General features: G+C 43.9%; 1 protein-coding gene across 2 annotated transcripts in view; it reads left to right on the top strand.

Annotated features, from left to right (window-relative positions):
• pag1 (phosphoprotein membrane anchor with glycosphingolipid microdomains 1) overlaps window positions 1-12,995 on the top strand; it is a 47,650-nt gene that overhangs the window by 31,330 nt on the left and 3,325 nt on the right. For both annotated transcript variants that reach the window (XM_054606649.1, XM_054606648.1), the window contains 7 exons: window positions 779-814; window positions 2,235-2,466; window positions 3,162-3,219; window positions 6,286-6,382; window positions 6,680-6,849; window positions 7,098-7,529; window positions 12,840-12,899. In XM_054606649.1, coding sequence (XP_054462624.1) covers window positions 2,279-2,466; window positions 3,162-3,219; window positions 6,286-6,382; window positions 6,680-6,849; window positions 7,098-7,529; window positions 12,840-12,899 — 1,005 coding nt within the window. In that variant the 5' untranslated portion in view covers window positions 779-814; window positions 2,235-2,278. The remainder of the gene's footprint in view (window positions 1-778; window positions 815-2,234; window positions 2,467-3,161; window positions 3,220-6,285; window positions 6,383-6,679; window positions 6,850-7,097; window positions 7,530-12,839; window positions 12,900-12,995) is intronic.

Here is a 12,995-nt window from a genome sequence, read left to right as displayed (position 1 = left end):
TTATCGGGTTGTTAGTCATGTTAAGGGTGGAGGACCTGATGACATTTTTACCACACCCAGATTGAAAATCGCTAAATCAAGGTCAAATTGTATGAATGTACCTGAATGTACAAACCTCAGTGTGGCGGCGAAGATTCAGAAGTTTTTTAGACTCAAACATGTCAGCGTGGAGAGTGTACAAGTGTGTGTGTGTGTGTCCATAATGTTACATGTAACAGCGTAAAGAATACAGTCAATATCATGTGTCATATGATACAAAACACAGATGAAGTCATGGTTATTATCCTCTCAGTTTCATGGGTAGACTAGTCAATACAGCGGACATTGTGTGTATATGTGAGAGCGTATTGAAGACATGGCTGAAGGTGTGTGTGTGTGTGTGTGTGTGTGTGTGTGTGTGTGTGTGTGTGTGTGTGTGTGTGTGTGTGTGTGTGTGTGTGTGTGTGTGTGTGTGTGTGTGAGAGTGTGAGAGTGTATGTGTCTGAGAGCTAGCAGGCAGCCTGTTGTCCAATATGTAATTGATAGTAGTATTAAAAAACACAAACATGCTCACAAGTCCCCTCGCTGCTCTCCCACACACTCAAAAGGCTCGCCCAGTTTGTGTTCATGCATCCACACACACACACACACACACACACACACACACACACACACACACACACACACACACACACACACACACTCACAACACACACACAACACCACCCTCCAAGGATAATATTCTGCCTCTACATAGCAGTAATCCCCCCCTTCTCATTTTTTATCCTCTCTCTTCCAGGCGAGGCCGACCTGACTAATCATCCGAGGTGTCAAGGTAAGGTTGTGTTTTCCCTCTCAGCAGCCACTCACACTGATAACAACATGAGCCGCGGTGTGTTTTTCATTCGGGGGTAAAAACAAACCGGCATTTCAACCAAAAAAAAAAGAAGGAATTCCTCTGTGTCCTTTTTCAAGAAGAAGTTAAAATTGGCTTCTGCAGCTCCTTCTGGCTCGCCACAAAACTTCCTCCCTGCTAGAAGCCGAGTAGACGCTTCCACAACCCCCACAATCCCCAGTCACATTAGCATTAGCAGGGAGACACAATAGAGTTTTTTACCACTGGCACTAAATATACATATTCTGTATATACACACACACATACACACATGTACACATTGCTCCAGACAGGACTTTGGCTCATGAACACGCCCTGAAAAGAAATGTAGATTGTCATAACTTGTGACTGATCCTGGTTGTCGGCTGATTGAAAGGTGAAGGCCATGCTAAAGAGGGCAGACAGGTGGATGCTTTGATCATCATTGTCTGCCCTCCATCTCTCTCATACACTGCGCCGCCAGATGTCCTCACATGCACACACAGGGGAACATCCACTCCACATTTATTTGTTTGGAGTTTTTCTAAGACTCAGTTAGGCACACAAGCTCATCTCTGCCGCCACCGCCGCCGCCCTCTCCCCGCGCTGTTAGTCACCCGCAACCCCACACGGCCCCATAAATCACCTGTGATAACATCAGGGGTTCCATCAGCTCAGTGAGACCCAACTTTGGATGTCAGACAGGGAGACGTGACGAGGTTGCTTATGCTGGTGCGCAGAGCCCCAGATGCCAGTCGTGGAGGCTCTGGTGTGAGGGGCCACTGCAGCAGACTGAGGCAGACAAGTCTGCACTGCAGTCTGATTTCTGCTCTGTGCTGCCACCTGCTGGCCATGTCTGGTCGTAGTGTACAGTTGAGCTGCTGATTATTAGTAGATTTTACATTATTATTTAACCTTTTGATCTGTATCAATGAATGTTAATTAAGACACAAATCGTACACAAAGTAGTAGGGATCATTTTTACTGGCAGTAGTCAGATAGATGGTCATGTTATTATTTTAATTGCTGTTTCATAGAATCGGTGGATGATTCATGCAACGAAGCAGCTGCGATTAAATCAAGACAATCCAGTTTGTTTGCTTGACAAACAAGACACAGTGTTTACAGTCTGCCAGATTGTATTGTTCAGTAAATTGTTCTTATCCTCAACCAACAATAACCATTTTGAATTCTTCCACTACATATTTAGTCTCACATAAAGTAATATAATGTGGACTTTCCACCGGATTAGTGTCTCTCTCCGAAGAAGAAATGATCCAACTAGACAACCTTTCCTGGTACATTTTTTTATATTATTGGCAAATAACTGAAATGAAAAGTTTTAGTTGAATGTGTTGTTATTTTTCCTGTGTTTCCCCAGACGGTACCTGTCCGATGTCCTCTCCCCCCACAGTGTGATGCGTCATGGCTCCGGTGCTGAGAGGAGTGTGGTGGGGGCCCGAGGCCGGTGTGGTCGGGTCGGGGGCTGCAGCTGCTGACGGGGTGGCGTCGTGGCTGGGCAGTGGGCAGCTGGTCATGGTCGTCACCCTCAGCACCCTCAGCGCCCTGCTGCTGGTCTCTATGCTGCTGCTGCTGTGTGCCAGCTGCCAGGGGTGAGCAACATCTCTCACACACACACACACACACACACACACACACACACACACACACACACACACACACACACACACACACACAAACACAAACAGGGCTGACCCTTATTATTGTTGGTGTTGTTCTAGGAAACACTTATTTAGACTATGTCAAGAGAGGTTGTCGGGTTTTTCCCTGCCGTCAGCTATCAAAACAGAATCTAATCTTGCACGAAAGTGACGGCTGTTCATTGTGTTTGTCGTTTGCTGTAGTGTAATGTTTTATATATATACCCCCCAAGAGCAAAAAAAAAAAGTAGAGCTATATTGTCCTTCAGGGCCAATTTTGCTTTAAGCAGTGAAACCAAGCAGAAACTGTGATACCAACTGTTTAGACAAATTATATTTTGTCCAAAAAGCCAATAGCTGATGGAATAAATTACCTTGTATACCTGGGCAGATTTGGAACCTTAAAACCTGAAGACCAGGACTTTCACTTCATAATTATTGTTTCATTCAAGCCAAGAGCTAAAACAATGAGGCCTTCAACTGATCCGGGGAGAGAAACAGCTTCATTTTCTTTTTTTGATTCAAGCAAGATTTTAACTATAATGCTAATGCTAAATATTAAAATATTAGGACTGCCTGGTGTTCTCTGTGTTGTGTAATCATCCACCTTTTGAACCTCTCATCTCTCCTTTCCTCTCTCTTTCTAGGCAGAAGAAGGCCATCAATGGACATCCAGCAGCAGACCATGAGAACCTCATGAATGGAGTAAGTTAGACTTCAAGGTTATTCTTGCTATAAATACCGTTATACTCTTTCTTGATGAGCTACGTGTGGCTCTACAGCCAGCCGCAGCCTAGCTTAGCATCAAGACTAAAGACAGGGGTAAACAGCTGGCCTCTGTCTCTGGGTAATAAAATCTGCCTAGCAGCCCCTCTAAAGCTCACTACTGTAGTTAAGACGTTATATATTGTTTGTTTATTACACAAAACACAAAAAACTAATTGTGAAAACAACACTTTGTGGTTTTATGAGGGGTTATGGATTGGATTATTACTTGGCCTGGAGTCCCAGGCAATCAGCAAAGACTCATGGTAAGGCCGCAAAATGTTGAATTATTCTTTTAAGGGAAATCAAAGGCAACATTGAAGCATCTTAGAGGAGAATTCATTTTCAAACTGTAATTAGGTTTCAAGTTTTGCTAGTATGTGTGTGTGTCTTTTAGATGCAGAGAGCAACAGCTGTGTGTTTTGAGTCAGATAGCCACAGTGTGACAGCCAGATTAGTAATTGTACGTGTGTGAACGCTCACATTCACACGCATACATACACATTTGCTAATCGAACATAGTCTCACACACATGTGCACACACAGTCCTCATTATTCCCAGCGTGTGTGAGTGACATGTCTGTAATCAGGCAGTGTGACCAACTCTTAATGAGAGATAGAGCTCCCACATTGGCTGCAATCCTGAATAGCATGCATATCCTATGACACACACACACACACACACACACACACACACACACACACACACACACACACACACACACACACACACACACACACACACACACACACACACACGCACTCTGACATTTGCCTCCTAACCCACTTCCATCACACTGACACAGAAACAGAAACAAAGCCAAGCCTCCCTACACACACAGCTGATTGACAGCCTCCAGTTGTTTGTAGGATTTTTTCTTAATGACGAGGAAGTGAACACGTGTGGGGAAAATCCATCGACTGCTTTTTTCATATCATGTCATTATAATATAATATAAAGTTTTTTTATTGAGTCAATGAAAATAAGATATTATAATACTCACTATTTATAGAGTTGACCTTTCTATGTATGCTCTACTCATAGTGACACTATCTGCTCTAGAACATCCTGTCATAGTTATTACCAACTCCCATAATACGACTGACGCTTCAGTAACCATGCAACATTTAAGTGTGACAAATGCCAGGCTTTAGCAGACTAAGTGACATCCACTTACTCCCTTATCCTGTCACTCCCTCTGGGGTTTCATGTGTGTGTGTGTGTGTGTGTGTGTGTGTGTGTGTGTGTGTGTGTGTTTCACCTTGCATGCTCCCATGTGCACACACGGATTCCTCAGAGCCTTTTTTGCATTTGATGGATATCTTCGCTCTAACCTGCAAGTGCTGGGTCGTCAGATTGTTTCAGCAGGGGCCCATTTAAATGACGGACCTTGTCACAGCCTGATAGGTTAAATGGGGTTCTTTGTCTTTGCGAATGAGGAGATGGGCTCTCCTCGCTCGACCGCAATCTGTCTGACTGTCTGACTGTCTTCCTTGCGGCCACATCTCTCCCTTTTACTCCAACGTTTGATAAAATGTGATTCCTAATTGTTAAAATATCATGCAGTCTAGATTTAGACTTTTTTTTAAAAACCCACAACTCATGTTTTTTTGCATGTCTTGTGTGAGGCATTTTAGATCTCCATTAAGTTTAGAAAATTCTCTAGAAAACTCAAATTATTATTGATATTTCGATGTGGAAAAAATGAGAAAAAGAAACAATGACTCCAGATATTTGGGTCACAAAATAGTTAAAAGATTACATCATGGACCCCAATAGTCATGAGAGTGATTTGCCACTAGGTGGGGTTGTGGAGCTTCTAACACACAACCTCCTGCTCACGCTGAAGGAAAACAACAAACCTGAACAAAGAGAATCCTGACTTGCAGTAGTTAATATATTTTCACAGTTTTCTCTTCTCTCTTAGCACTGAGTGATGGAGCGATATCTTTAACTTCAAAAACAAGACGGTTTATCTTTAAAGTGCGCGTTGATGGATCATGCCTCACTGCGGCAGGTGCTCGGCACATGCAGTGTTGATTGATGCAGTTTCTTTTTCGCTCACTGGTAGAGCTGATGGCTGCTGACTTTGCCATGTGACGTAGCAAATAGGAAAACAGCCTTTAACTGGAGGACATGGTTCAAATACTAGATATTAAAAATATGTCCTTGTCCTTCAGCAAGACTGAATCCCTGCCAGTTATTCCCAACAGTGTTCTGTAGCTTCGCCTTTCTTGTAGAGGGAGGAATGGTAAAATACGGAAATGTCCCAGTGGGTAACCACAAAGTATCATCTTCTGTGGCTTTCATTTTTACTCATGAGCCTCTACTAATGCCTGTCAGTTTATCCTTAGTATGTGCTTGTGTTCCTGACTTGGGTTCAGTGTCTCTTATTAACGGACCAAAGTTATGTAAGAAACATGAAGTGAAATGTGTGCATGCAATTTTTTTTTGGACCGCTTCCTATCAAAAGACAGAAGTCGGGTCATAAACCCAATTACAATAGACTGATATAAGAATACACAGCATTGTATCTTCATGAGGCATACATCAGTTTTTCTTACACTCGTAGATAGTGTTAGCTGTCTCTGGATGTCTTTCGTTGTCGGATAAAAATACACCAAATGTAATTAAGCATGCGTAACGTACTAATAATGAGCTGAAAGTAATCAGCAATACTATTGGGAAAGCTAAGAAAAGCAGAGATAAAGAACAGGGAAGTGTGGAAATTGTTATCAGAGCTGCAAATATGACAGTTCCCCAAGATCCTGAAAATTATCTTCTGAACACATTACAATCTGCTGACAGTGGCTTTTGTGAGGACAGAGGTGTAAGAGTGCAGATAGGTTTCGGTTCCCTTTAGAAAGTAAAATCTGTTGTGTGATGTTTATATGTTATAACCTCTAAGACTGGATTTTTATGTTAGCTTTGTCAGCATTGTGTTGATCTGCCAGCCTCTGAACTCCCACCAACAGTGAAAAAACATCTCCTCTTTTGTTGTGCAGCTATCAGAGAGAGATACGATCAGCCAATCAGCAGACAGTCCAGCAACGGAAGTGGCCGTCAGCAGCTCTCATAATGGTCCTCTAACCAGCGGTACAAGTAAGCCAAGATAGTTAGCTTTAACTTAGCATGTCAAGTCTCAGTAGTGCACTGAGTCACTGCTGTCCTTTAGGTTCATATTTCAGCTGCATGATCATAACAGTAGCAGCTGGTGTTATGCAATGTCTTTTTTGTCTTTCAGCTTTGGTTCATTTTAAACCTCATCTGGTGTTTTTTTTAATGCCCATATTTAATGTTCCCTAGTCATATGTACGTGGGTGGGAAATAAATATCACCAAATGAGAAGCTATTACTTGCCCTGATTCCCTCTGTATTTTTTTCCCTCTGCTCCACCAGTCCTCACGGACACACAGGACACCAGTCCACAGCCGTCAGAGGAGATGCTCTCCAGCCAATCAGAGCTCAGGTCCTCCAAGTGTCCTCAGGACCGTGAGCTTCCCAGCATTCCTCCCAACAACGCCCTTATTGGGGACAGACCCCCAGCCTCGGGGGACAGCACCTATGAGGTCAATGTTTAAAGTCACCTTACTACAGTCCAATCATGTTTTTACTTGCCCTGAGCTGGAATGTGGCTGTTACAGGAGATGAAAGCTTTGATTGGTTGGCAGTTTGTTGGTTTGATGGATTGAGCCCCGGGTCTAAATACGGAGAGAAAGAATTTTCCGTCAAGATTTTGAGTTTAAAGCAGTAGTATTAATTATATTTTCTCATGTACAAGCATATTTAAGAGAAATTGTATGTATCTGATATCAAGGTGGTGAAGGAGATTGCGGTGGCATCACGTGACGTCAGCGTGGAAGACTCCCTGTACGAGACGCTCAAGGAGCTCAAAGACCCCCCCGCCCAGCTCGGCCTCCCCAACGGTACCGTCCAGCTGAGCCCCGACGAACCTCCCCATCATCCCGCCCCCCTTCTCAACGGCCACCTCAGCCCCTGCACACCTGAGCGGGGGCCCCTGTGCGCAGGGGTGGAGTACGCCTCCATCGACCTGAATAAGAAGAGTCGTCACAGCGCCGACATGGAGGCCAAGAGGCGCTCCGATAACGCCGTCCCTCCCTCACACAAGCCTCTGGAGGAACCAGAGGAGGACCGACCTCCGCCGGTACCAGAGAAGGTTCTGGATGAAAATGACAACCAGCCTGTGGTGATGAATGGGCTGGCTGGGGCTGGGCTGCACAATGGAGAGGTGAGAATGGTGTGTGTGTGTGTGTGTGTGTGTGTGTGTGTGTGTGTGTGTGTGTGTGTGTGTGTGTGTGTGTGTGTGTGTGTGTGTGTGTGTGTGTGTGTGTGTGTGTGTGTGTGTGTGTGTGGTTTGTCGGTCAACATTTGCTTAGGTATCCTTTCTCTCATTCTTTGTTGTCCCAAGTTTCCCCTTCCTAATAACATTATTACAACAAACTATTACAACACTGTGTAAATGATCAACGTAGCAAAACCGAAACCATGGAGCACAAAGAAAACGATGAGATGTGTCGCCACCACAATTATCATCTGCTAAATTGCATGCTCAGTGCCGCTTTAGGGAGAGTGACAGACTGAAATTTGGAGGGAGATGAAATGGTGTAGCGGTGAAGGGAGAAGAGAAGAATGGAAATGGGAGCTGGAGTGGGAAGAGCAGGCGAAGAGTAATAGGCAAAATAGAGATAGTGACAGGGAGATGATGGGAGATAAACTGTAAAAAGAGCTGAGAGGACCTCTGCTGCTCGAGGCATAAAGGGTGAGAGAGAAATCGAGTCAAGAGTGAGAGGCAGTGAGATAGAGAGAAATAAAGAAAAAAGAGCCCAGCGGCATACAAATTAAGCCATCTGTAGAAGAGAGAAGACGATGAGGAAGAAACTGTCTCGTAGACAGGAAAAGAGATGAGAGATGGAGTTGTAAAGAAAAATATAACGAAGAATATTGAAAAGGGAAGAGGTGAGAGCAAGAAGAGCGTTTTGTGTCGTGCACTGAACAGAGCAGATCTGCTGCTGCTGCTCTCAGCATGCTGCCCTCCACACGCCGAGCTCCATCGGAGAGAACACACACACACACACACACACACACACACACACACACACACACACACACACACACACACACACACACACACACACACACACACACAAAGCAAAAAACACCCTAGCACACTCTCACAACTCAGAAAGAATTGCATCAGACTGTCAGAAGCCGACAAGTCAATCTGCCACAAAGCTGCATGTGGCAGCGTCTCTTCCTCTCTTAAGGTCTGTTCATATTCACTCTCCTCCTCCCTCGGCATTACTCTCCCTTCTCCTATTTTGAAAGGGTAATTATGGTTTTATGGACTGGCATGGCTCTCTAAGGTCCGCCAGTCACTCACTTTGGTTTCATAGTTAAGCACCACAACAACGTATTGGATGGATTGCTGTAAAGTTTGGTGTTGATACTCATGGTGCCCAGAGGACGAACCTTAATGACTTTATTGATCCCCTGACTTTTCCTTAGTTTAAGCTGAATTTTCGATTAGTGAAATATGTCTCAACAACTATTGGAGTTATAGCCATGAACTTTGGTACACATCCAATAATGTCCCCTTCAGGATGAATAGTCTAAATCTGAATATCTCCAGTATTTTGGTTCATGACCAAATACCTGCAAAACTACTAACCCCCAGCATGTTAGCATGCTGTGGTTAGCATTTAGCTATGCCCAAGCAAGTGCAGCCTCACAGAGCTGCTAGCGTCACAGTCAACAGACCGGCTTCCTGGTTCAACTTTGACCTACTGTACTGGCCGTAGTTTTGCAATGAGGATTTAGCACCAACAGTTCAGATGGCGCTCTCATTTCTGGTTCTATCTTCAAATAAAGCGGTTTAGATAATCTGGTTGATGACTTTTTTTTACAAGCTGTCTTGTTGTTTTGACCCTTCTTTCTTATCTGATGGACTTATAAAAAACAGAACAATTCTTTAAGATTTATTTTATGTTCTCTTTTTCCTCTGTTCATCTCCTCCCCCTCACCTTATTTCTCTTCTTCTTTTATTCACATCTGCGTTATCTCTCCTTGGTCTCTGCTGTAGTAGCCAATTAGTTAATCACTGCTGCTCAATTGGACAGGAGGCAAGTCTGGCCTCATCTGACCCCCGAGTCTATTATTTTAAATACGGAGCTGTCGTATATCTCCAAACCATAGCGGCAGCCACGCACATACACACTCGAAAATGTACTCATTTATAGATGCACCCACATGAACCTCGTTGGCATGTCTAGTCAGCATTAATTCTGTTATTTCTCCCCATCCCCCACATTACACACACAACAGACTACGACATATATGTGTGTGTGTGTGTTTACATATATATTCTGCTGCACATAAACTCCCTGGGGCTTGTTTAAGGTTAACCCCGAATGTTCCCCGGCTCCCCGCGGTTTACGCCCGCGTATGACCAGGAGACGTTGGTGATTTGTCTTGTCAGACCAAGTGTGTGTGTCGTGCATATGTATGCGTGTCTGAGACTAGTGAGCACCAGCTGGCCACTATCACTATGACAGTCTGCCTTCATGATGGATGATATGGGCTATAGGAACTCTCTCTCTCTGTCTCTGTTTCACACACACACACACACACACACACACACACACACACACACACACACACACACACACACACACACACACACACACACACACACACACACACACACACACACACACACACACACAGAACACACACACACATCTGTAGAAACGCTGGGGTGCCTTGCATGTAAATGTCCGAGAGGAATCCCCTCAGGTAGCAGCTCGGTAAATGCTGCTCACACACACACACACACACAGAGGCAGGCTTTCTCATCAACACACATTTTTCCATAACTGCACCGACATTCACTGCCGAAACACACACAAACACACACTCACCCTTCTATTTGTGACCTTTCAATTCACAGCTTCTCTGATCCCGTGCAGTTATTGAACCGTCATAAACAGCGCTAACACTTGTTTGCAGTCGTTTTGCTTGCATGTGGCCTGTGGGCTTTTTCATGTGAGGTGCAGGAAATTAATCTGACCCAGCCAGTGGGCTGCTGGGATTTACGCTGGGGACACGGTCCAGGTAAGCTGCCGTAGTCAGCACCATTGAGCTGCTTATCGCTATAGGGAAACACTATTATTAGATGGAGGATTTTGAGTATGTAATATGTGTGTGTGTTTGTGTGATATAGGTCAGAATGTGAGTTGGTGTTAATGCGGTTTATATATACTATAGCGACAGTTTTTTTTGGGAGTGGTTTGTGCAATTGCATGAGCCAAACGGGGATTGCAGATAATCTGAGTCGATGTTTTCATACTGGTTTGTATGTGCGTGTGTCAACATGCACGTCAGCATGATTGACACTCTGACACCTGAGTCGTCCATCTTCTTCTGAGGCCGCTGTAATCAGCTTACTGTCATTCTCTTCCGTCCTGTATGTCATTGTGTCTCCTACGTACACATAAACACATTCCCATAATCCCGTCTCACCTACGCAAACACACATGCAAACGCAAACCCATCGCGTCTTATTGTAAAACGTCAAAATATGAATCTCTCAGATGTGTTGGCATGACCACAAACACCCATCCACATGCTGATATAGGTCTTTATGTTAGTTTAATATGCATGAAATAAAGTTTTAAGACTGAATTGAATGCCCATATGCACAAAAGAGAGGTTAAATACTGTGTTTATTGCTGACTGTGTGACTGACTAAGTGAATATTCCACTTTAAATTTGCACTAAGGCCTCTGCCAAAAATACGGAGGCTGGAAATTAGACGAACAAATATTTTGAGACGCACACAGAGGTGCAGCGACTGGGTCAAGTCAACCTGGTCCATGTTTCATACGCAGACTCCTCTGGGGCACTGCCTAATGTGGTCGGCTAATTGAAGCGAAATGAAAAGGGCTGCGTTACAGAGAGTGTGTATGTCGAATCTATAAATTTAATCACGCCTCCAATCATGCGTTATCCATAAAGCAGCGATATTGATTTAGGATCTTTTTTTGAGGAAATGCCAGAGAAACGTGTCTGCACGAAGATACTACAGCACATAGCTGGAGCAGACACTTTCAATGGATGATCTCTGTGCACGGTTTTTAATTCAGTACATAAGAGCGTAGCTTGTATGAAGATGTGCCCTTGACAAGCACCAAGTATTGTGCCTCAACAAGTGGACAACTTTCCTTTTTTTTTTTCAAAATGCATTAGCGTTAACCTTGGTACAACTGGCTGAGGACTCAATGAATCAGAATTTACTCCTCTCATTGTTAGCTGTGTCCCGATCCAGCGGCTGCGGCCTTCGGAGGAACCAGCCTTACGTCGGCCGGGTCCTTTGAATACCGCGAAGGCTCGACCGTGGTCCTCCTGTTTGCGTCACCAGCTTTTCGCGCCCCCACCCTTTTGCCGCTCCCGTCTCCTAGCAACCAGCTGCGGTTGTCGTAAAAGGGCAGCGGCTCTCGGTTTGTTAGTTATTAGCGTCACGTAAATTAACCGATCATTTTAACACAAGTGTGATCTGATCAGGTCCCTTGTTTTTAGTTTTAACACTTATCTGTATCTGTAGATATTCACATGAGTTAAAACCCAATAATTATATTTAAATGTGAATTATCCCGTTGCTGGTCCACGCAATCGGTCTACAAATACATCCTCCGAAGGATGCAGCCGCTGGATTGGCACACTGAGTCAGAAAAACAACAAGAAAAGCAATGCTTTCCTTTTCGAAAGGTGTAAAAAAATAATAATAATTTACACTGATGTGAACTATTTAGTCAACGCTGGCAGTGATATCGAGGTTCTCGTTAGACTCCAGGGGTGTTTGTCGCTGTTGTCTGACGTGCTTTGTTGATTAATGGCTCCCTCATCGATCATAAGGCAGAGTGGACCGAGGCTGTGCACAAAAACATCACACTCTCTGTCACTGAATGTTGACTTTTACTCAATAATTTCCTTAATGAATGTGAGGTATTGTACACCATTAGCTTCATATGTATCCCAGCAGAAGCGGCAAATGCAGAGCTTGTTTCCCTCCCACTGCTGGGAATAGTTTAGAAGTTCAATTTATTGATCGGTTACCGAGCGCTTTCTTAAGCCATTCAAAGAGAAACGCCACTTGTGTTTTTTTAAAACTTGTTAATAGTTAGCCAGCATGTTTTAGTAATGGCGATCAATAAGAACTGCAGCTCTATCTCAATTGCAATTCCTCACCGTTGGTTGGAACAACTCTATGCTTCATTAAGTTTCAGTATTATAGCTTGATGCTTTCGATTATAAGAGGAACTGTTTTAACTCTACGGATTGCTTCTTTAAATTTTTACAACAGAAACATGCCATCAAATTCTTGGAAATAAAAATGTGGGACAAGCCCCTTAAATGTTCCCAACAGCCACTTTCAGGAGTAAGCATCCTCTTTATAGTTTTTAAACCTCTGATTCTGCCCTCAGTCTTTTCATACACTATGAACCATATCTAAATCTATCTTTTTGTTCTTTTTCTCCTCCAGTTACACTCCCCTCTGTCTCCTGCACAGGGGTTCGACAACCACATTCTGTCAGACAATGAGGTAAGTGTGTGTTAAACTCCCTTATTCCCCAAACTGCCATCTCCTCTCTTGAGACAGCAGCGCTTTACTCTCTGAATGCTAACGCTCCGAGCGCTA

Source organism: Anoplopoma fimbria, chromosome 10, assembly GCF_027596085.1.
Source record: "Anoplopoma fimbria isolate UVic2021 breed Golden Eagle Sablefish chromosome 10, Afim_UVic_2022, whole genome shotgun sequence".
NCBI classification, from domain to species: Eukaryota; Metazoa; Chordata; class Actinopteri; order Perciformes; family Anoplopomatidae; genus Anoplopoma; species Anoplopoma fimbria.
The sequence above is the reverse complement of the archived record's forward strand: the minus strand, read 5'-3'. Positions and strand labels throughout refer to the sequence as shown.